The sequence below is a fragment of the Eulemur rufifrons genome, chromosome 8, assembly GCF_041146395.1.
Source record: "Eulemur rufifrons isolate Redbay chromosome 8, OSU_ERuf_1, whole genome shotgun sequence".
Classification (NCBI taxonomy): Eukaryota; Metazoa; Chordata; class Mammalia; order Primates; family Lemuridae; genus Eulemur; species Eulemur rufifrons.
Window position 1 is genome coordinate 19,239,616 of NC_090990.1, and position 21,009 is coordinate 19,260,624.

At 43.1% G+C, this 21,009-nt stretch overlaps 1 protein-coding gene across 1 annotated transcript; it reads left to right on the forward strand.

The window, feature by feature from the left end:
- On the forward strand, positions 1-20,987 carry TRNAU1AP (tRNA selenocysteine 1 associated protein 1). Its single transcript, XM_069477552.1, has 9 exons — positions 1-81; positions 539-636; positions 6,356-6,455; positions 7,065-7,117; positions 9,605-9,736; positions 11,130-11,249; positions 12,869-13,031; positions 13,248-13,281; positions 19,656-20,987. The coding sequence occupies exons 1-9, from the start codon at positions 55-57 to the stop codon at positions 19,790-19,792; spliced, it is 864 nt and encodes a 287-aa protein (XP_069333653.1). The 5' UTR covers positions 1-54; the 3' UTR covers positions 19,793-20,987.
- Positions 20,988-21,009: the final 22 nt, after the last annotated feature.

Here is a 21,009-nt window from a genome sequence, read left to right on the forward strand (position 1 = left end):
CTGGCTCCCGCGCCGGCCTTTGAGGCCCGCAAAGCCCCACCTGGGTGCGCGGGCATGGCGGCCAGCCTATGGATGGGCGACGTGAGTGAGGCGACCGCCCGGGGTCTGAGGGGGAGGTGGCATCTCGGTGTCGTGAGGGAAGACTGGGGAGTTTGGATCCCAAAAGGGTGGACGTGAACGGGGAGAGCGGTTCTTTCTGGTGACACAGAAGCGGGTCCCAGTTTATCCAAGTGAAGAGGCAGCGTTTGCAGGGAAGGGGTCCTGGGGCCCCACCTGAGTTCGTGGAAGGGAAAGGGAGGTGCTTTGGGGGATAGAGTGAGAGGCATCCAGAGGATTGAGGGGCGCTGTGGCTCTAGGACTGGAGGGATGGGGTTCCTAGTTCCAAGGGGGAGGCTCCCTAAAGGGGAGCAAGTTTGAAGAGGACTTGGGAGTTGAGACCACTCTGCAAAGGGAAACCTGTGCGGAGGGGGAGGGGCTCTGGAACCCAGGACGGGAACCTGGTCTCTGGCCTGAGCCCTTCTCTCTTGTTTTTAATCAGCTGGAACCCTACATGGATGAGAACTTCATCTCCAGAGCCTTTGCCACCATGGGGGAGACCGTGATGAGCGTCAAAATTATCCGAAACCGCCTCACTGGGTATGTCTGTCTTCTCAGTGCTCCCTTAATAGATCTTTCCGCGGCTGTCATTCAGGAGAATGTGAACATGGCAGAGTAAGGGCTTCTCACCACCTCCTAATAATTGTAATTATAATGTTATAAAAGCTAACATTCTGAGTGCTTAATGAGCGGAAGTGTAGCACATTGCTTAAGGACAGGAGTGGAGCCAGGGTGGGTTTGACAGCTATTTCTGCGGCGAGAGCTTGGGTAAGTTACTTAACCACTCTGTCTCATTCACATTGACTGTAAAAATGGGAACAATAATAGCATCTGCCTCCTAGAGTTATGGTGAGGATTAAGTGCGTTAATTCACGTTCAGCATTAGAACGATGTCTGACATACATGGTATATGCTCAGTAAACATAATCAGATTATTATCTGCTAGGTAATAAGGACCTTGCATTCATTATCTTTTTAAAATCATAAAAGCTATGAGCTAAGTACTATTTTTTTTTTTTTTTTGAGGCAGAGTCTCACTTTGTTGCCCAGGCTAGAGTGAGTGCCGTGGTGTCAGCCTAGCTCACAGCAACCTCAAACTCCTGAGCTCAAGGGATCCTCCTGTCTCAGTCTCCCAAGTAGTTGGGACTACAGGCATGCACCACCATGCCCGGATAATTTTTTCTATATATATTTTTAGCTGTCCATATAATTTCTTTCTATTTTTAGTAGAGATGGGGTCTCGCTCTTGCTCAGGCTGGTCTCGAACTCCTGACCTTGAGCGATCCGCCCACCTCGGCCTCCCAGAGTGCTAGGATTACAGGCGTGAGCCACCGCGCCCAGCCTGCTAAGTACTATTATTAGAGAAGCTTAGTAACTCTTTTTTTTTTTTTTTTTTGAGACAGAGTCTCACTTTGTTGCCCAGGCTAGACTGAGTGCCGTGGCGTCAGCTTAGCTCACAGCAACCTCAGACTCCTCGGCTTAAGCGATCCTACTGCCTCAGCCTCCCGAGTAGCTGGGACTATAGGCATGCGCCACTATGCCCGGCTAATTTTTCTATATATATTTTTAGTTGTCCAGCTAATTTCTTTCTATTTTTAGTAGAGACGGGGTCTCGCTCTTGCTCAGGCTGGTCTCGAACTCCTGACCTTGAGCGATCCACCCGCCTTGGCCTCCCAGAGTGCTAGGATTATAGGCGTGAGCCACCGCGCCCGGCCAGTAACTCTTAAAGTTACACATCTATTAAATAACAAGCCAGGACTCAAATTCAAGTCTGTTCTCAAAGCTCATGAGTGCTCTTAATTCTTAAGCCATTCATTTTAAAAAATTATTTATAGAGACACTACTATGTATTATGTTCGAGGTTCCTGGCTGAAATAAGCCAGACATAGTCCCTGCTCATGGAGTTTACTTGATTCTACTGAGGAAATGAGACAATAAATAAATTTAAAAAAAAACCAAAATGCAGAATATTTTCGGATAGTGGTGCTCTGTTACTTCTAGTTTCTTCTTTCTCTTTGGGGTCATAGTTTTTCTTCAGGTTCTGGTTAGAAATGAGAGGATTTTCTTATCAGTTTGATAGTATTTATTGAGCATCTACTGTTTGCCAGGTACTTTACTACATGTGGCTTGCTAAAACATCAAATGGTTTAAAAATAGATTCCTTATGAATGATCTGTGGGACAAAAATAAATAAATAAAAATAGAGGTGAGAGATCTGAAGTGTGGCCCACTCTGTGGCTCTTTGGTGAACAGGTACTTTGTGTATTTACAACCGCATTACTCAGTGACAGATTTTCTGACTGGTAGATCATGCCCACCTAAATATTTCTCTTTCTGCTCTTGTAGACAAAAATGCCCAGATATTCAGCTATTGCTATGAAAATTCATTCTGTAATACTTTCTACTTTTTAAAACACTGGCGTAGGGGCCGGGCATGGTGGCTCATGCCTATAATCCTAGCAATCTGGGAGGCCAAGGCGGGAGGATCGCTCAAGGTCAGGAGTTCAAGACCAGCCTGAGCAAGAGTGAGACCCTGTCTCTACTAAAAATAGAAAGAAATTAGCTGGACAACTAAAAATATATAGAAAAAATTAGCCGGGCATGGTGGCACATGCCTGTAGTCCCAGCTACTCAGGAGGCTGAGGCAGTAGGATCACTTGAGCCCAGGAGTTTGAGGTTGCTGTGAGCTAGGCTGACGCCACAGCACTCTAGCCCAGGCAACAGAGCAAGACTCTGTCTCAATAAAAAATAAAACACTGGCATAGACTCTCACATTTTAATATTTATTGAAATAAGATTTGGAAGTATCTTTTCTTACTCATGGTTAGTAAACTCTAGCTGTTACTTATGGTGGTACCTACAGACATATTTACATCCTGCCTCATTTAACAAAGGCTTTGGGCCGGGCGCGGTGGCTCACGCCTGTAATCCTAGCACTCTGGGAGGCCGAGGCGGGTGGATCGCTCAAGGTCAGGAGTTCGAGACCAGCCTGAGCAAGAGCGAGACCCCGTCTCTACTAAAAATAGAAAAAAATTATATGGACAACTAAAAATATATATATAGAAAAATTAGCCAGGCATAGTGGCGCATGCCTGTAGTCCCAGCTACTCGGGAGGCTGAGGCAGGAGGATCGCTTGAGCCCAGGAGTTTGAGGTTGCTGTGAGCTAGGCTGACGCCACGGCACTCACTCTAGCCTGGGCAACAAAGTGAGACTCTGTCTCAAAAAAAAAAAAAAAAAAGAGATGGTGTGTGTGAAGTGACTAGCACAGTGCCTGGTCCACAGTGCTCACTAATGGTCAGCTCTTACTGGTGGTGGTCTTTATACCTGTGGACCTTAAAATCCTAGCACACTAGACAGAAGTCACAGATTTGGCCCATAGTTCTTCTTAGTATCGGCAAACATTTATAGAGCTCATAGATACTGTTCTGCTATCCCTGGTCTCAGATACTCTGCCCTCCCATCTCCTCATGGCTGTGTGTTATTCAAACTGAATATGTAAAGGAGTATTTCCAGAAAAGTTTATTTCACTGGTGCTAGCTGTATAAGGTGATGTTAAGAAAAATTGACATTTTCAGTATAAATCTCATAGTAGGAAGGGATGCCAAAGGGTATGGCCATATCCTCCTACTTATGTCTCCTAGTGAGACACTTTCAAAAGTAGAATATTGAGGCCGGGCGCGGTGGCTCACGCCTGTAATCCTAGCACTCTGGGAGGCCGAGGCGGGTGGATCGCTCGAGGTCAGGAGTTCGAGACCAGCCTGAGCAAGAGTGAGACCCCGTCTCTACTAAAAATAGAAAGAAATTATATGGACAACTAAAATATATATATAGAAAAAATTAGCCGGGCATGGTGGTGCATGCCTGTAGTCCCAGCTACTCGGGAGGCTGAGACAGGAGGATCGCTTGAGCCCAGGAGTTTGAGGTTGCTGTGAGCTAGGCTGAAGCCACGGCACTCACTCTAGCCCGGGCAACAGAGTGAGACTCTGTCTCAAAAAAAAAAAAAAAAAAAAAAGTAGAATATTGGGAATGTCACAGACACCCCGCAGTTTGGTACTGTCCATGGGTTTACATTGTCTGTCCTACTAGACTGTTTCCAGAGGAGGATGTTCCTCAACTCTGTATCACCCTGTCACCCTGGCCTGTGATAGGTTAGCAAAAAACCTTTTTTTTTTTTCTTTGCAAGCAGGCAAAGTGCCAAAGTTTATTAAGCATAATTCATTCTGGAGAAGGAATGGGTCAAATGTTGAGTGGAGGACACCAAAAAACTTTTTTAAATTATGAAAACTTTCAAACAAAACTAAAGATAGTATAATAAACACTCATACTCACCACCTAATTTCAACATTTATAAATATGCTGCCAGATTTACCTTATCTATCTACCTATATATCTATATTTACATAAATATATCTATATTACATATAGATATTAAATATAAGCAAAGTCAGGCCAGGCATAGTGGCTCATGCCTGTAGTCCCAGCACTATTAGAGGCTGAGGCGGGAGGATCACTTGGAGGCCAGGAGTTCGAGACCGGGGCAACATAGATCCCGTCTCTACAAAAAATTTTTAAAATTAGCCAGACATGGTGGCCTGCACCTGTAGTCCTAGCTACTCAGGAGGCTGAGGCAGGAGAATCACTTGAGCACAGGAGTTTGAGGTTGTAGTGATCATGCCTCTGCACTCTATCCTGGGTGACAGAGCCAGACTTTGTCTCTGAAAAAACAAATGTCTTCAAACATTCATACATGAAGTTCATGCTGGTAAAAAAGGAAAAGAAAGAGAGAGAGGGAGGGAGGAAGGAAGGAAGGAAGAAAAGATTTTAAAAAGAGATTTAGAAAAAAAAAGTCTATCTGTATTTATCTAAATATAAGAAATATCTTCCTATCTATATTTACTAGATAGATGATTTCTTTTTGCTGAACCATATGAAAGTAAGTTACAAGCATTGGATACTTCACTGCTAAATAAATATCTCTGCATATAAATATTGCCAAAAACTGAACATTGTCTTATCTAACCACAATGTTCATATTGCACTAACAAAATTAACAATGGGCTGGGCGCGGTGGCTCACGCCTGTAATCCTAGCACTCTGGGAGGCCGAGGCAGGAGGATCACTCCAGGTCAGGAGTTCGAGACCAGCCTGAGCAAGAGCGAGACCCGCCCCCCCCCCCCATCTCTACTAAAAATAGAAAGAAATTATCTGGACAACTAAAAATATAGAAAAAATTAGCCGGGCATGGTGGCACATGCCTGTAGTCCCAGCTACTTGGGAGGCTGAGGCAGAAGGATTGCTTGAGCCTGGGAGTTTGAGGTTGCTGTGAGCTAGGCTGACACCAGGGCAACAGAGCGAGACTCTGTCTCAAAAAAGGAAAAAAAAAATTAACAATGATTCCCTAATACCATATAATAACCAGTCTCCATCTAAGTTTTTATAACGGCCCTCAGGATATCTTTGATAGTTTTGTTGTTTCATAATGAATTAAGATTCAAGATTCCTGCATTGCATTTAGTTCTTCTAAGTCTCTTTTAACATATGAAAGCCCACCTCTTTCTCTTCCCATTAACATGGATGTTTTAAGGGGGTAGGATTAGTTGTCTTACATAACGTCCTATCGGTTGGTTTATTTCCTTGCAGTAGGTGTTTTACTTAGTCTGTCCCTAATATTTCCTGTCAACTGGATTTTAGATCTAAAGACTTGTTTGGATTGCATAATATAACTTTTTTGCAAGACTACACATGATACAGTGCATAAATAAAATGTTTACTAAGTAAGTCTGAGACTGGCCCAGATTGGCAATCCTTATATTAAGTCTTGTTAGGTATGGCAGGGAGCAAAAACAGTGTGGGCTCTTAATTAGAAAACCATTTCTCCCTCCCTTCAGGCCAAGACTCATCTGGGTATCCCCCCCAGTCCCCTGGGCTAGAGTGCTGTGGTGTCAGCCTAGCTCACAGCAACCCCAAACTCCTGGGCTCAAGTGATTGTCCTGCCTCAGCCTCCCAAATAGCTGGAACTACAGGCATGTGCCACCATGCCTGGCTAATTTTTTCTATTTTTAGTTGCCTGGCTAAATTTTTTTTCTATTTTTAGTAGAGATGGGGAGCGGGAGCAATGGCTTGTTCTTCCTGAGGCTGGTCTCAAACTCCTGACCTCAAGCAATCCTCCCGCCTCAGCCTCCCAGAGTGCTATGAGCCACTGTGCCTGGGCCTCATCTGGGTATCTTTAACCATTCTCTTTCTCTGCTTTCTTTCCAGAATCCCAGCTGGCTACTGCTTTGTAGAATTCGCAGATTTGGCCACAGCTGAGAAGTGTTTGCATAAAATTAATGGAAAACCCCTTCCAGGAGCCACACCTGTAAGGACATTTAGATACTGATGATGTAGCCATTTTTATTGTCATTGATTACTACCATCTATTGAATCGCTACTGTATACTTATATCATTTTATTTAATCCTATAACTGCCCTGTACAGTGGGCATTGTTATCTTTGACAGCCCATGAAACTGAAGCTCAGGGAAGTGAAATAACTTGCCCAAGGCAACAGGTAGTAAGTGGCAGAGCCAGGATTCAAACTGAAGATTGGTTGACTTCAGAATCCATGCCCTTCCCACTCTGCCTCCCATAACAGAAGACTTGAAACTCTAGACCTCTTGCCTGCTTGAGAAACTAGAACAGGCTGGCAGCAGCAAGGACACGTTTCAAGAGAGTTACATTCTGCTCTTCCCACAGTTACTTAGCTTACAGCTGCACCAGCTGGCACACCTGGGCTCATAGAACCATGGAGCTGGCAGTGCCCTTAGCGGTCATCCGTGCAACCCCCTCATTTTATACAGGAGAGAAAGCTGAGGCTTAGAGAGGGGGAGATGTTTTGGCCAAGGTAATTTATTTCAGTTTTTTTCAAATATTGTTTGACTCTTGAAACACCTTTCTCTGTTTTAGTTTGTTTGTTTTTAAATTTCCAGGCAAAACGTTTTAAACTGAACTATGCTACTTATGGGAAACAACCAGATAACAGGTAAGCACAGAGTAATGTCTAGCTAGAGGCACAATATGTCACTGTGCCAGTCACTGCTAAAAAGGAGAAATGGGTCCAGGTACAGTGGCTCATACCTGGAATCCTAGCACTTTGGGAGGCCGAGGCAGGAGGTTTGAGACCAACTTTAGCAAGAGCGAGGCCCCATCTCTACGAAAAAAAAAAAAAAAAATTAGCCAGGCATGGTAGTGCACGCCTGTAGTCCCAACTACTTGCTGCTAATGCTGAGGCAGGAGGATCACTTGAGCCCAGGAGTTTGAGGTTGCAATAAGCTGTGATGACACCACTGTACTCTAGCCTGGGCAACAAAGGGAGACCATCTTCAAAACACACACAAAAAAAGGAGGACTGGGAGCTGAGTTTGGCTGCACTGTGCCCCCTCTCAAGGAAGATCTTCCTGGTGTGCCTTCTGTCAAGGCCATGTCTTTTCTATGTGTGTCCCCTCCCCAGCCTTCCAACTTATTACTCCCCACAGTATGGAGGTTTTATTTTGTACAATTGACCTGTTGTAGCAAAATACATCGGTTGGCAGTTTCACATTGCTGTTTGAAAGCTTTAAGACAATGTATCGGGCCAGGCGTAGTGGCTCAGGCCTGTAAACCCAGCACTTTGGGAGGCTGAGGCAGTGGGATCTCTTGAGGCCTGGAGTTGGAGACCAGCCTGGGCAACATAGAGACCCAGTCTCTACAAAAAGATGATTATTATTATTTTTTTTTTTTTTTTGAGACAGAGTGTCTCTCTGTTGCCCCAGGTAGAGTACAGTGGTGTCATTGTAGCTCATAGCATCCTCAAACTCCTAGGCTCAAGCAATCCTCCTGCCTCAGCCTCCTGAGCAGCTGGGACTACAGGTGTGCACCATGACAGCCAGGTAATTTTTCTAGGTTTTAGTAGAGATACGGGGGTGAGAGTGGGCGGGGGGGGGGTAGGTCTTGCTCTTGCTGAGGCTGGTCTCGAACTCCTGAGCTCAAGCAGTCCTCCCGCCTTGTCCTCCCAGAGTGCTAGGCTTATAGGCATGAGCCACCATGACCAGCCAACAAAAGAAGTTTTTTAAAAATAGCCAGGCATGGTGGTGCATGCCTGTAGTCCCAGCCACTTGAGAGGCTGAGGCAGGAGGATGGCTTGAGCCCAGGAGTTTGAGGCTGCAGTGAGCTGTAATCAGTTGGGCAACAGAACAAGACCCTGTCCCTTAAAAAAAATTTGTATCAAAAGCTTTGAAAACAGTTGGATCCCTTGACCCCATAATTCTAGTTTTAGGATTTATGCATGAATGTGTGCAAAGATTAGCCTCAAACATGTTCCTTGAAGTATTATGTATAATGGGCAAAGTTGGGGAAAACTCGAATATCCTAATAATAGTGAAGTGGTTAAATTATAATGTGTTCATTAATTTGAATGCTGTGTGTTCATTAACAAGTCTTTATGTATCATTAACAAGTTGCAGAACATTGACATGCCCAGATGTTGGCGATATGTTGAAAGTCAAAAAATGCTAGTAACAAAACATGATGAATTGTATCCAATTTTTGTAAATTGAGAAGAAAAGCCTTGGAAAAAAGACAAAAGTATATATTAAAGCATTCATAGTGATTATGTTCAAATGGTTGGGTTATTGATAATTTTATTTTCTTTGTGCTTTTATGTGTTCTGATTTTATACAAGGAATATGTATCATACTTGAAATAAGAGTATTGCTTGTTGATTTATTTTTTGAATAGAATTGATCTCCTAGAGCAGGAGTTGGCAAACTTTGGCCTGATTTGTATTACCTACAAGCTAGAAACAGTTTTAACATTCTTAAAGGATTATAAAAACAGGCAAAAGAAAGAAAGCATGGCAGAGACCATAGGTACCCTATAAGGCCTAAAATATTTACTACTTGGCTTTTATAGAAAAAGTTTACTGACCCCTGTTCTCAAAGTTTAGGGGGTTCATTTTAGCTAGGCTTTACTTCCTTAGGAGACAACTAGTTCTTATTCTCGGTCTTTTAACATTTGTGTTAAAAATGTGCAATAAATGCAGAATGTTTTATCTTTTGAGTGCCTCAAAGTTGCCCTTCTGACCCCATCCTCCCATATGCACTCGAAAAACTTGAAGCCAGACAGGCTTTGTGTACTGGGTGAGGGATTTGGGACAGAGACTTCTTCCATACTCTTTTTCCGGGATTGCTATAATGGAACAAAGTAGGGCCTGGTTAACTAAACCCATCGGTGTGTTGTTCCCTAAGAGGCCCAGGAGATGTTTACCTGGAATATGCCAAAAAGCTCTTCAGAGCAGAGGGTTTTTGTTTGCTTGCTTGCTTATTTTTTTTTTGGACTAGTCAAGTGCAGTAGTGAGAAGGGGAAAATAGTAGAACAAGGAATTCAATCTGTAACTGACTGTGAACAATCAAGTGAGATAACTCACTGCTTTTGGACCACCTGAGAGCAGAGGTTTTGGTCTTTGTCTCTGAATCTTGTTCTCCCCTCTCAGCCCTGAGTACTCCCTCTTTGTGGGGGACCTGACCCCAGACGTGGACGATGGCATGCTGTATGAATTCTTCGTGAAAGTCTACCCCTCCTGTCGGGGAGGCAAGGTGGTTTTGGACCAGACAGGCGTGTCTAAGTAAGGCCTTACTGTTATTGATGCCCGTACTTTTCTCTTTCCCAGGTGGAGATGTTTTAGAAAGGCCATGTAGCATGGCAGTGTGAGCTCTGGAGTGTGAGCCCAGCTCCAGTGCTGGTAGGAATAATGCAGTATATGAGTTACTGAGCCTCTCTGATCCTGTCTTCATCTGCAAAATGGGGCTGGTAATAGTATCTGCTCATAGGGTTGATGTAAGGATTAAAGGATATCATATAAATAAGTCACATGGGAAATTATTTATAGGTGTTTGCTATTTTATCTGTTACTGTTACTGAGCCTTTCAGTGTAGTTAGAAGTTTTCCACTTCAAAAATGGAAAAACTGGCCGGGCGCGGTGGCTCACGCCTGTAATCCTAGCACTCTGGGAGGCCGAGGCGGGTGGATCGCTCGAGGTCAGGAGTTCAAGACCAGCCTGAGCAAGAGTGAGACCCCGTCTCTACTAAAAATAGAAAGAAATTATATGGACTACTAAAATATATATATACAAAAAATTAGCCGGGCATGGTGGCGCATGCCTGTAGTCCCAGCTACTCGGGAGGCTGAGGCGGTAGGATTGCTTAAGCCCAGGAGTTTGAGGTTGCTGTGAGCTAGACTGACGCCATGGCACTCACTCTAGCCCGGGCAACAGAGTGAGACTCTGTCTCAAAAAAAAAAAAAAAAAGAAAGAAAAATGGAAAAACCTTAAGAAAAGCTCATTCTTGGTCAGCATAGTATTTAGAAGCTCCGGCCTTGGGAGTCTGACAGACGTGGCTTTGAATCCTGCTTCTGTTATGACTTTTGGTGGGTTACTAAACCTCTCTGAACTTTAGTTACCTCCTCAGTATAATGTCGATACTACCTTCATGGGATTGTTGACCAGTTTGATGAGATGACCCTGGGGAAGTAATCAGCACTGTGCCTAGGAAATAAGTGCTTGTTAACTTCAGCTAGACTATGAGCTCAGGAAAACATTAGGGCAGACTCTGTAAGTATTTACTCAATTAATTTCTTCAACTTTTACTGCTACTGCTACTACCACAGTGATAATGATAATAGTTACTTTCCAGTAGATTGGGAAGGAAGCTCCTATTTGGGAAGGAGCCCAAGGAAAATGTCAAGTGTCGAGGAAAATGGGGAACTGAACATGGGAATTCCTGCAGATCTCAGGATCGTCCTGTGTTTGAATCCTGACACTGCTCTGTGCTCACCTCCACTAATGGGACTGTTGTCCCTTCCCTTAGTTTGATGGCTCTCTTGCCCTTCTCAGCCCCTTCTCCTTTCTGTGTTCCTGCCCATCTTCCTGCCCTTCCCTCTTCTCCAATCCTCCATTCTTAGACTTTCATCACATTTGTGATCTAAATAATGTGTTGGGTTTTTTTTTTTTTTTCCTGCAGGGGTTATGGTTTTGTGAAATTCACAGATGAATTGGAACAGAAGCGAGCACTGACGGAGTGCCAGGGAGCAGTGGGACTGGGGTCTAAACCTGTGCGGCTGAGTGTGGCAATCCCTAAAGCGTGAGTCCTGTAGGGAAGGTAGAGGGGATCTGGACTCCCCTCCCTGCACCCCAATCTGGACACCCCTCATCTGTTTGCTGAGAGTCAGGGCATCCCCATACTGGGTGGGAGACTGCGAGGGAGGTTCAGTTCAAGCCACAAGTAGCTGAATGGCTGCTATTTGCCAGGCTGTGTCCTGGGTATTGGAGATGAACTAGCATAACCCGCCCCTCCAGAAGTGTATAGTTGGGGGTAGAGCTGTGATTGGGGGAGGCAGATATATTCAGACGTTGCCCATGGCAATATTGGATAAGCTGTGTGGCTATATATACCTGATATTCTTGCTCTTTGCCCAGTAGTGCCGCTGTTGGGAACTTATCTACAGAATTAATAAGAATTAAAGAAAAGGAAAAAAATTACTTCCAGTTTTAGCCTTATTTATATTAACGAGACCTACAAACTGCCTGTGAATGTCCCTTGCTATGGGAATGGGTAAGAATTAATGTTGCAGACATCCTGTAGAATATTATATACATCTCTGTTATGGCTGTCATGCCAGGTAGAAAACCGTTCTTAACTTAGAACTCCAAGCAGGTTTCTCCTGCAGATGTAAGACAAATTTTCTCTGAATGGAACCTTTCCTCCTTCAGCCAAGTTAATGATGCTCAACTGGGGGTGATTTTGCCCCCAAGGGGACATTGGCAACATCGGGAGGTATTTTTGGTTATCACAATGGAAGATGTACTAATGGCATCTAGTGGGGAGCAGCCAAGGATGCGGCTAAACATCCTACAATTCGTAGGACAGCTCCCCCTGCCATGGAAACAGTGTCAAGGCTGGTACACTCTGCACCAAAACTACAAGAGTAGCTGAACTACTAGGGTAGAACATCCACGTGGCCATTTTTTTTAAAGCAACAAAGATTTTGAGGTTCTTTTTGGTTTGTGTTTAATACATTGAAGATCGTCCTGATTTCCCCCCAAAATGTTACTTGTTGTATATTCTATCATATAAAAACTTGAAAGAGCAGGCTGGTCAACATAGTGAGATCCCATCTCTACAAAAAATTTAAACATTAAAAAAAAAAAAAAAACTAGCCAGGCATGGCAGCACACACCTGTAGTCCTAGCTGCTTGGGAGGCTGAGGTAGGGGGATGGCTTGAGCCCAGGAGTTGGAGGTGCAGAGAGCTGTGATTTGTTTATTCATTTTTAATTACAAAAGTGAAGTTCTTTCTTTTTTTCCTCAGTTTCCTCAGTATATACAGTTTTCTATATAGTTGCACAATCATTTTTTTTTTTAAACAGCTGCAGGATATTCTTTTGTTAGTCCTGACAAAGTTTGATTAGAGAGACAAACCTAACCATTAAAACCTCTTGTCTTAAAAGTGTGGGCTCTAGAGCCAGACAGCCTGGGTTTGAATCTCTTATTAGCTGTGTGGCTTTGGACAAATTACTTAACCTCTCTCTATACCTCAGTTTCCTCATCTGTAAAATAAGAATAATGGTATACTTATTGCACAGGGATGTTGTGAGGATTAAATGAGTTAATCTGCATAAAGCACTTAAAACAGTCTCTGGCCACTTAGCCAGTGTTATGGAAATGTTGCTTATATTTGTTTATTTTTGTTTCTTTATTTAAGGAGCCGGGTAAAGCCAGTGGAATATAGTCAAATGTATAGTTACAGCTACAACCAGTATTACCAGCAGTATCAGAACTACTATGCCCAGTGGGGCTATGACCAGAACACAGGCAGCTACAGCTACAGTTACCCCCAGTATGGCTATACTCAGAGCACCATGCAGGTAATGGTGATTTGGCAAGTCTGGCCTTCTTGGGTTAAGTCTCTCCCCTAGAAACGGGTCATTCTCCAGGATGGGATTGGTCAGGGCTGGGACTTGGGCTTTGGAAAAAATGGGGAAAGCTAAAATAGCCTTGTTCCTCTTGTTAAAAATAAGGCATTGTGGTCATGGGCCACAATTTCACCATGCTCTTCACCCACCTCTCTGGTCTCTTGACAGACGTATGAAGAAGTTGGAGACGATGCATTGGAAGGTAAGAGTTTATTCATTCATTCCTCCATTGACCATTGTCAAGTGACTATCTTGTGGCTGGCACTGTGCCTTCAGCTAGATACTGAGAGACAGCAAGGTAAATTCAGCTCTGGAAGAACATACATTCTAGTGAGAGAGCCAGATGCATATGTGATTACTAAGATGTGATGTGTGTCACCCAGAGTTATGAATGCACATCCCAGAGAGCCTGGGACAAGCAGCTACAGGGGAGGAAGCCCATCATTCCCTAGACGTGTGGCATTCTATCCCAGGATGTAGGTCTCTAACTGTAATACTATTACCTTGTATTTGTTTGATGGTTTATAAAATTCATTTTATTTGGAAGATACAGTAAAGTATAACGAAGAAACTGAAAATCACCCCCTAATCCTGCATTGTAGTAATAGCCATTACTAATTTTTTATTAAAAGTATTTATTGTAATTTTTATTCAATTTAACAGAAGAAAAAGGAAAGTACAACTGAAGGAATTGCTAAAACTTCAAATGTTTTTTCAAACAAGATACTAATGGTTCTTAAAAGATTTTCTAAGGTTTTAAAAAACTGGAAAACAATTAAAAATAATTTTTTCAACATCGTTCTGAATAGATATTAAGTTTTCAGGAAATAAAATTTAAACAGTTTTATAAAAGCAGATATTGATTTCTAAGTAAAGAAAAAACTTTTTTGTCTTTTTAATTTTTTTATTTTTAATTATTATGGGTACATAATAGTTATATATAATAAAACTTTTTTTAAAGTACATTTTAAACTTTTAAGTTTAAAATCTATTTTGAGGATTATTCTTCAAGAGAAGGTCACAGCAAAATGTCCTTTAAAGGAAACAGATCACCTTCAGGCCAAGAACAAACTTGTATAATTCATACATTTTTAAAGCACTTTCACGTGTGCCCTCTCATCTGATTCCAACAGTGGTGACCCTGTGGAGTGGGCTGGGCAGGACACAGGAACTCCAATTGACAGATGGGGAACTAGCGGCCCAGAAAGCCCGAATGATCCGTTGTGGGTCACAGTGACTCGGGGCAAAGTAAGGATTGGAGTCCCTGTCTTTCTGTATTCAAGTCTCCAGCTCCTTCCCCCAGAAACACTGCCTGCATTCTGCAGATAATTAGCCGAATTATAAGATCTGTAGGTAACTCCTTAGAATTTCCCAATCTCTTTTGCATCCATTAGTCATATAATGATAGCCAACATATTTTATGCCACGCACTGCTCCCTGGGAACTCTGTGATGGATAGGTGCCGTTCTAATACCCATTCTACAGAAAAGAAAACTGAGGCTTACACAGCTATTCATAGCGGTAGCTAACAGTTATTGAGGCTTTACTATGTGCAGAACACTGTCCTAAGCACTTTACGTGTATTAAATCATTTAATCTTCACAATAGTTTTGAGGTAAGTGCTACAATTACCCTGATTTTATAATAGAAAAGTGAGATAAAGAAGTTAGAGTACTTGTTCAAGATTAAAATAGTTGCAAGTTGCAACATAGTAGCAAGAGGTAGAATCAGTCTTAGAATCCCTGCAGTCTTGCCGGGTTTTTCATGCTCTTTACCAGTGAGTGCATTATCATGCTTCCCATTGGAACCTCATCTCCCCCCGGTGGGGTGGGCACTGCAGGGATGGTTGCCCTTCTCCATCTGTCCCTGGCTTCAGTAGGGCATCTTCTAGGCCCTGTCTTCTGAGTAAGGAAGGGGGCTTTATTATATGTATACCCACAGACTTTAGCACACACAGACACCTGACCTTGACCAACCCCTTCACTAGTCTCTCCCCATCAGCTGTCACCTACACTGAGTGGAGTAACCAGGTGGGTCTTGGTTACAGTTGCTTTCTTACAGTTTCTATCTAGAGCCTCTGTAGATGCTCAGAGCTTAAATCTTACAATTTAGATTAAAATGACAAAGAGATCCTTCAGATTGTAGGTACAGGCTCAGTACTTAGGTGCCAAGATTCAGTACTGACTGATTTCAAAAGGGAAACAGACTCTTAAGAGTAAGTGAGGCCAGGCACATGGCTCATGCCTGTAATCCTAGCACTCTGGGAGGCCGAGGCAGGATTGCTTGAGGTCAGGAGTTCGAGACCAGCTTGAGCAAGAGTGAGACCCCGTCTCTACTAAAAATAGGAAGAAATTAGCTGGACAACTAAAAATATATAGAAAAAATTAGCTGGGCATGGCAGCACATGCCTGTAGTCCCAGCTACTCGGGAGGCTGAGGCAGGAGGATCGCTTGAGCCCAGGAGTTTGAGGTTGCTGTGAGCTAGGCTGACGCCACGGCACTCACTCTAGCCTGGGCAACAGAGTGAGACTCTGTCTCAAAAAAAAAAAAAAAAAAAAAGAAACAGAACCGATAAGATATATTTATGTATTAAGAGATTTATTTTAAGGAATTGGCTCACACACTTGTGGGGTGTGGCAAGGCTAACATCTGTATGGCAGGTGTGCAGCCTGAAAACCCAGACACTGGTTGGTGTTGTAGTCATGAGTCTGGCATTTGTAGGGCAAGGCTGCCAGATGGAAAACTAGGGCAGGATTTCTCTGTTACTCTTGAGGCAGAATTCCTTCTCTGGGAAACTCGTTTTTGCTCTTAGGGCCTTCAAGTAATTAGATGAGGCCTCACCCACATTAGAGAAGATAATCATTACTTCAAGTCAACCGATTGCAGGTGTTAATTACACCTACAAAATACCTTCACAGCAATATCTAGACTGGTGTTTGACCAAACAACTGGGTACCATTAGCCTAGCCAAGTTGACACCTAAAATTTTAACCGTCACAATGTTTCTATAAAGTTGGTTTATGCCCTTTGAACTAGTAATTTTGCTGGAAAGATTTTTAACCCAAAGTGATAACCATCAGAACAGATAAATATCCAATATTAGAGGATTTGTTAAAGAAATAATGGTAGCAACTTTTTAAAAATCTTGTCTTTTTCTGAGTTTGACATAGCAAAATGTTCTCAGTGAGAAAAGACCAGATGTAAATAGAATATGTTGCAGGATCCCAGTTAGGTTTTTGGTTTTTATTTTGAGATATAATTGACAAAACATAAAATTTACCCTTTTATTTATTTATTTATTTATTTGTTTATTTTGAGACAGTCTCACTCTGTCACCCGGGCTAGAGTACCGTGGCATCAGCCTAGCTCACAGCAACCTCAAACTTCCGGGCTCAAGCAATCCTCCTGCCTCAGCCTCCCGAGTAGCTGGGACTACAGGCATGCGCCACCATGCCCGGCTAATTTTTTCTATATATTTTTAGTTGTCCAGCTAATTTCTATTTTTAGTAGAGATGGGGATCTTGCTCTTGCTCAGGCTGGTCTCAAACTCCTGAGTTGACACGATCTACCTGCCTCGGCCTCCCAGAGTGCTAGGATTACAGGCATGAGCCACCACACCACGGCCTCTTTGCTTTATTTTTTTAAGAGACAGATTGTCACTATGTTGCCCAGGCTGGCCTTGAATACTTGGATTGAAGTGGTCCTCCCACCTTACCCTTCTGAGTAGCTGGGACTACAAGTGCACCACCATGCCTGGCTGTTGCCCATTTTAAAAACTGGGTTGTCTTTTTACTCTTGAGTTGTAAGAGTATTTATTCTAGATACTAGTCTGTTATCAGACATATGATTTACAAAGATTTTCTCCCATTTCATGGGTTATCTTTTCACTTTCCTGATATACTTTGAAACACAAAAATTTTTAATTCATACTTAGTCCAGTTTCTCTATTTTTCTTTTGTTTCTTATGCTTTTGATATCATAAATATGAAATACCTGTTTTAGTCCAAGAGTTTTATGGTTTTAGCTCTTTCATTTATGTCTTATCCATCCATTGTTAATTTTTTTAAAATCATTGTTAGTTTTTGTATAAGGTGTGAGGTAGGGTCCAATGTCATCCTTTTCCACATGGAAATCAAGTTGTCCTAGTGCCATTTGTTGAACACTAGTTTGTTTTGTTTTGTTTCTTTAGACAGGGTCTTTCTTTGTCACCCAGGCTAGAGTGCAGTGGCATGATCATAGCTGACTGTAACCTCTAACTCCAAGCAATCCTTCTGCCTTAGTTTCCTGAGTAGCTGCAGGCATGTGACACCACACCCAGCTAATTATTTTTTTTTTTTTTTTAGAGATGGGGTCTTGCTCTGTTGCCCAGGCTGGTCTCAAACACCTGGCCTCAAGCAATCCTCCCACCTCAGCCTTCCAAAGTGCCGGGATTACAGGCGTGAGCCACCATGCCCAGCTGTAGACTGTTCTTTACCCACTGAATTATCTCGGTGCCTTTATCAAAAACCAGTTTACTACAGATGTATAGAGGTTTTTTTTTTTTTGGATTCTTCATCCTATTCCATTGATCTCTATGTGTAGCCATAGACCATGGCCAAAGAATTTTTATTTCTGTAGCTTTCAAGTATGTTTTGAAATGGGGAAGTGTGAGTCCTCAATTTTTTTCCCCAAGATTGTTTTGGCTATTCTGGGTCCTTTGCATTCTTATAAATTTTAAGATCAGCTTGTCAGTTACTGCCAAAAAGACAGCTGAGATTATCAGCCATACTGATAATGATTTTTACAACTGTTTATTGTGAAATACATATATTGAAAAACACATAAATGTACAGTTTAACATGTAATTATATAGCAATTGCCCATGAAACTTTCATCTAGATCAAAAGGTAGGAGGAGGCCAGGTACAGCAGCTCACACCTGTAATTCTAGCACTTTGGGAGGCCGAGGTAGGAGGATTACTTGAGCCCAGGAGTTCGAGTCCAGCCTGGGCAATAGTGAAACCCCCATCTCTACAAAAGATAAAAAAAAATTACCTGGGCATGGTGGTATATGCCTGTATTCCCAGCTATTTGGGAGGTTGAGGCAGGAGGATCACTTGAGCCCAGGACTTGGAGGCTGCAATGAGCTATGATCACGCCACTGCAATCTAGCCTGGGTGACAGAGCGAGACTCTGTCTCAAGAAAAAAAAATAAAAAGTAGAACAAGAGTGGGGCGTGGTGGCACACTCCTATAGTCCCAGCTACTCAGGAGGCTAAGGAGGGAGGATCACTTGTACTCAGGAGTTTGAGGCTAACATGGGAACATGTTGAGACTCTCATCTCTAAAAAGTAGAACAAAGCCTGCTCCAGAGACTCCCTTCCTCAGATCAAAACCCACAAGCCTGCCAGGGAAAACTACTGTGTTGATTTTTGTGGTAACCATTTTCTTCTTTCTCTTCATAGTTTATCACTTAGCTGTACATAGCTAAACAGTATGGTTTAGTTTTGCTGGTTTTTTTAACTTTAAATATTGCAGTTATACTTTATGTATTGTGTTGCTTTTTTCATTCAGCACCCACCCAGCATTCTGTGAGATTCATCCAAATTATGTGCAGCTGAAGTTCATTTTCCTTTTTTTCTAGAGATAGGGTCTTGCTGTGTTGCCCAGTCCTGGCCTCCAGTGATCTTCATCAGCCTCTCCAGTACCTGTGATTACAGGCAGAAGCCACCCTGCCTGGCTCCTAATATTTTTTAAAGAATAGTTTACTTGATATGGTATTTTTAATACTATTATATATTTTGTCATGATTTCTAAAGAACAAGTACCACTTTTACAATCAAAAAAGATTAAGGCCGGGTGTGCTGGCTCACGCCTGTAATCCTAGCACTCTGGGAGGCTGAGCTGGGCGGATTGTTTGAGCTCAGGAGTTCAAGACCAGCCTGAGCAAGAGCGAGACCCCATGTCTACTAAAAAAATAGAAATAAATTAGCTGGACAACTAAAAATGCATAGAAAAAATTGGCTGGGCATGGTGGTGCATGCCTGTAGTCCCAGCTACTCAGGAGGCTGAGGCAGTAGGATTGCTTGAGCCCCGGAGTTTGAGGTTGCTGTGAGCTAGGCTGACGCCACAGCACTCTAGCCTGGGCAACAGAGTGAGACTCTGTCTCAAAAAAAAAAAAAAGATTCAAATGCAGGACTCGGCCTCTCAGCCCCTATGAAAGACCACAGTTCTTTCATTAGGCATTTGTCAGATCTTCAGATGGTACTTTGGACTTAATAACTTTGATCAAACTTTCCAAACCCAAATTTGAAATGAGGACCAGACCAGAAAATCTAGGGTACATGATGGCTGGAGACAGGTACAGCTTTCAATAATATGTGTAATAACAGCCGCCACTATTACGTTTTCCAAGTACGCATGATCCTACTTTCCTCCTCCCAGGAACCCTGCAAGGCAGTGAAATCAGCCCCTAAGAGAGGAAACTGACAGAAAGGATAGGGACCTTACCCTAGAACAGTCTTGGTTGATGGGAACTGCATCAAGTCCTTTGCAGCTGTCCCCTAGCCTTCCCTGACCTCATCCTTGCTTTCCTTCCAGACCCCATGCCACAGCTGGATGTGACTGAGGCCAACAAGGAGTTCATGGAGCAGAGCGAGGAGCTGTATGACGCACTAATGGACTGTCACTGGCAGCCCCTGGACACAGTGTCTTCTGAGATCCCTGCTGTGATGTAGCAAGGACAAAGAACGTGTCAGAAAGGACTGTGCGAGGAAGATGAGACTCTTTTTTTAAAAAATTTTGAAGCCTTTTTTGAAATGATTTGTAATGACTGAGCATTTCTCAAGGTTATGAATATTTATGCCGTGCTGCAGCCTTTACTTGACAGCAGTTCATTTGGCAGGGGACCAACTGCTGAACAAAGTTCAGATTGCTATTTTGGTCACAACCACTTGCCCCATGCAGTTGTCCATACTCCTAGAGATAAGAACGGTTTGGGGATATCCACAGTGGGTAATGACTCATTTAGTAAACCCCAGGCAAGTAAACCATTAAGGCTCTCTACAGCCTGAGCACCTGCTGTATGTCATTGTTGTGTCTGATATTTTAGGGTCCCCCCAACAAACTTAACTCCATGGCTACTAGCTAGGTAGAAAGGGCATTCTGGGGATGGAAGGACCATGGCTCAGTGAGTAATGTGTGGTGGTAAGTGATGGAGGATGCTGAGCCTAGAGAAAAAGGTTCACGCCGAGGTAGGGAGATCGTTTGAGCTCAGGAGTTTGAGACCAGCCTGAGCAAGAGACCTGGTTTCTACTAAAAAAAATAATTAGCTGGACAACTGAAAATAGACAGGAAAAAATTAGACGGGCATGGTGGCGCATGCCTGTAGTCCCAGCTACTTGGGAGGCTGAGGCAGGAGGATTGCTTGAGCGCCGGAGTTTGAGGTTGCTGTGAGCTAGGCTGACGCCACAGCACTCTAGCCAGGGCAACAGAGCAAGACTCTGTCTCAAAAAAAAAAAGGCTCAAGACTTGGTGCATGCCATCATCTGTTGCAGTATCTGCAAGGCCTGGATCACATTAGGGACTGGCCTGCCAAAGGGCCATCTGTGTGTCAAGATCCCCAAACCCCACCCATTTCTTGGCCTTAATTGCCTTAAGTAGTTTCCATGAGAAATGGTGGCAGAGAAGGGATTAACTTGACCAAGGTGAGTCAATGCTAGACCACCTGTCAACCTTAAGCCCATCTCGTTTTCCAAATAAATTAGGAGATCCCATTTTCCAATTTATATAGTACAAGGACATTTGCTAGCCCTTCCTGAAAATTTCAGGGTTCATAGAACTTACAGCTGATCTAATTTTGTGCTAGAAGATTGGGGATCACTGCTTCAAGCCAACGGGGTCACAGAAGCCTTCAAAGATCTTAACAGGGACCTAAAACAGACTCAGGTCCAGC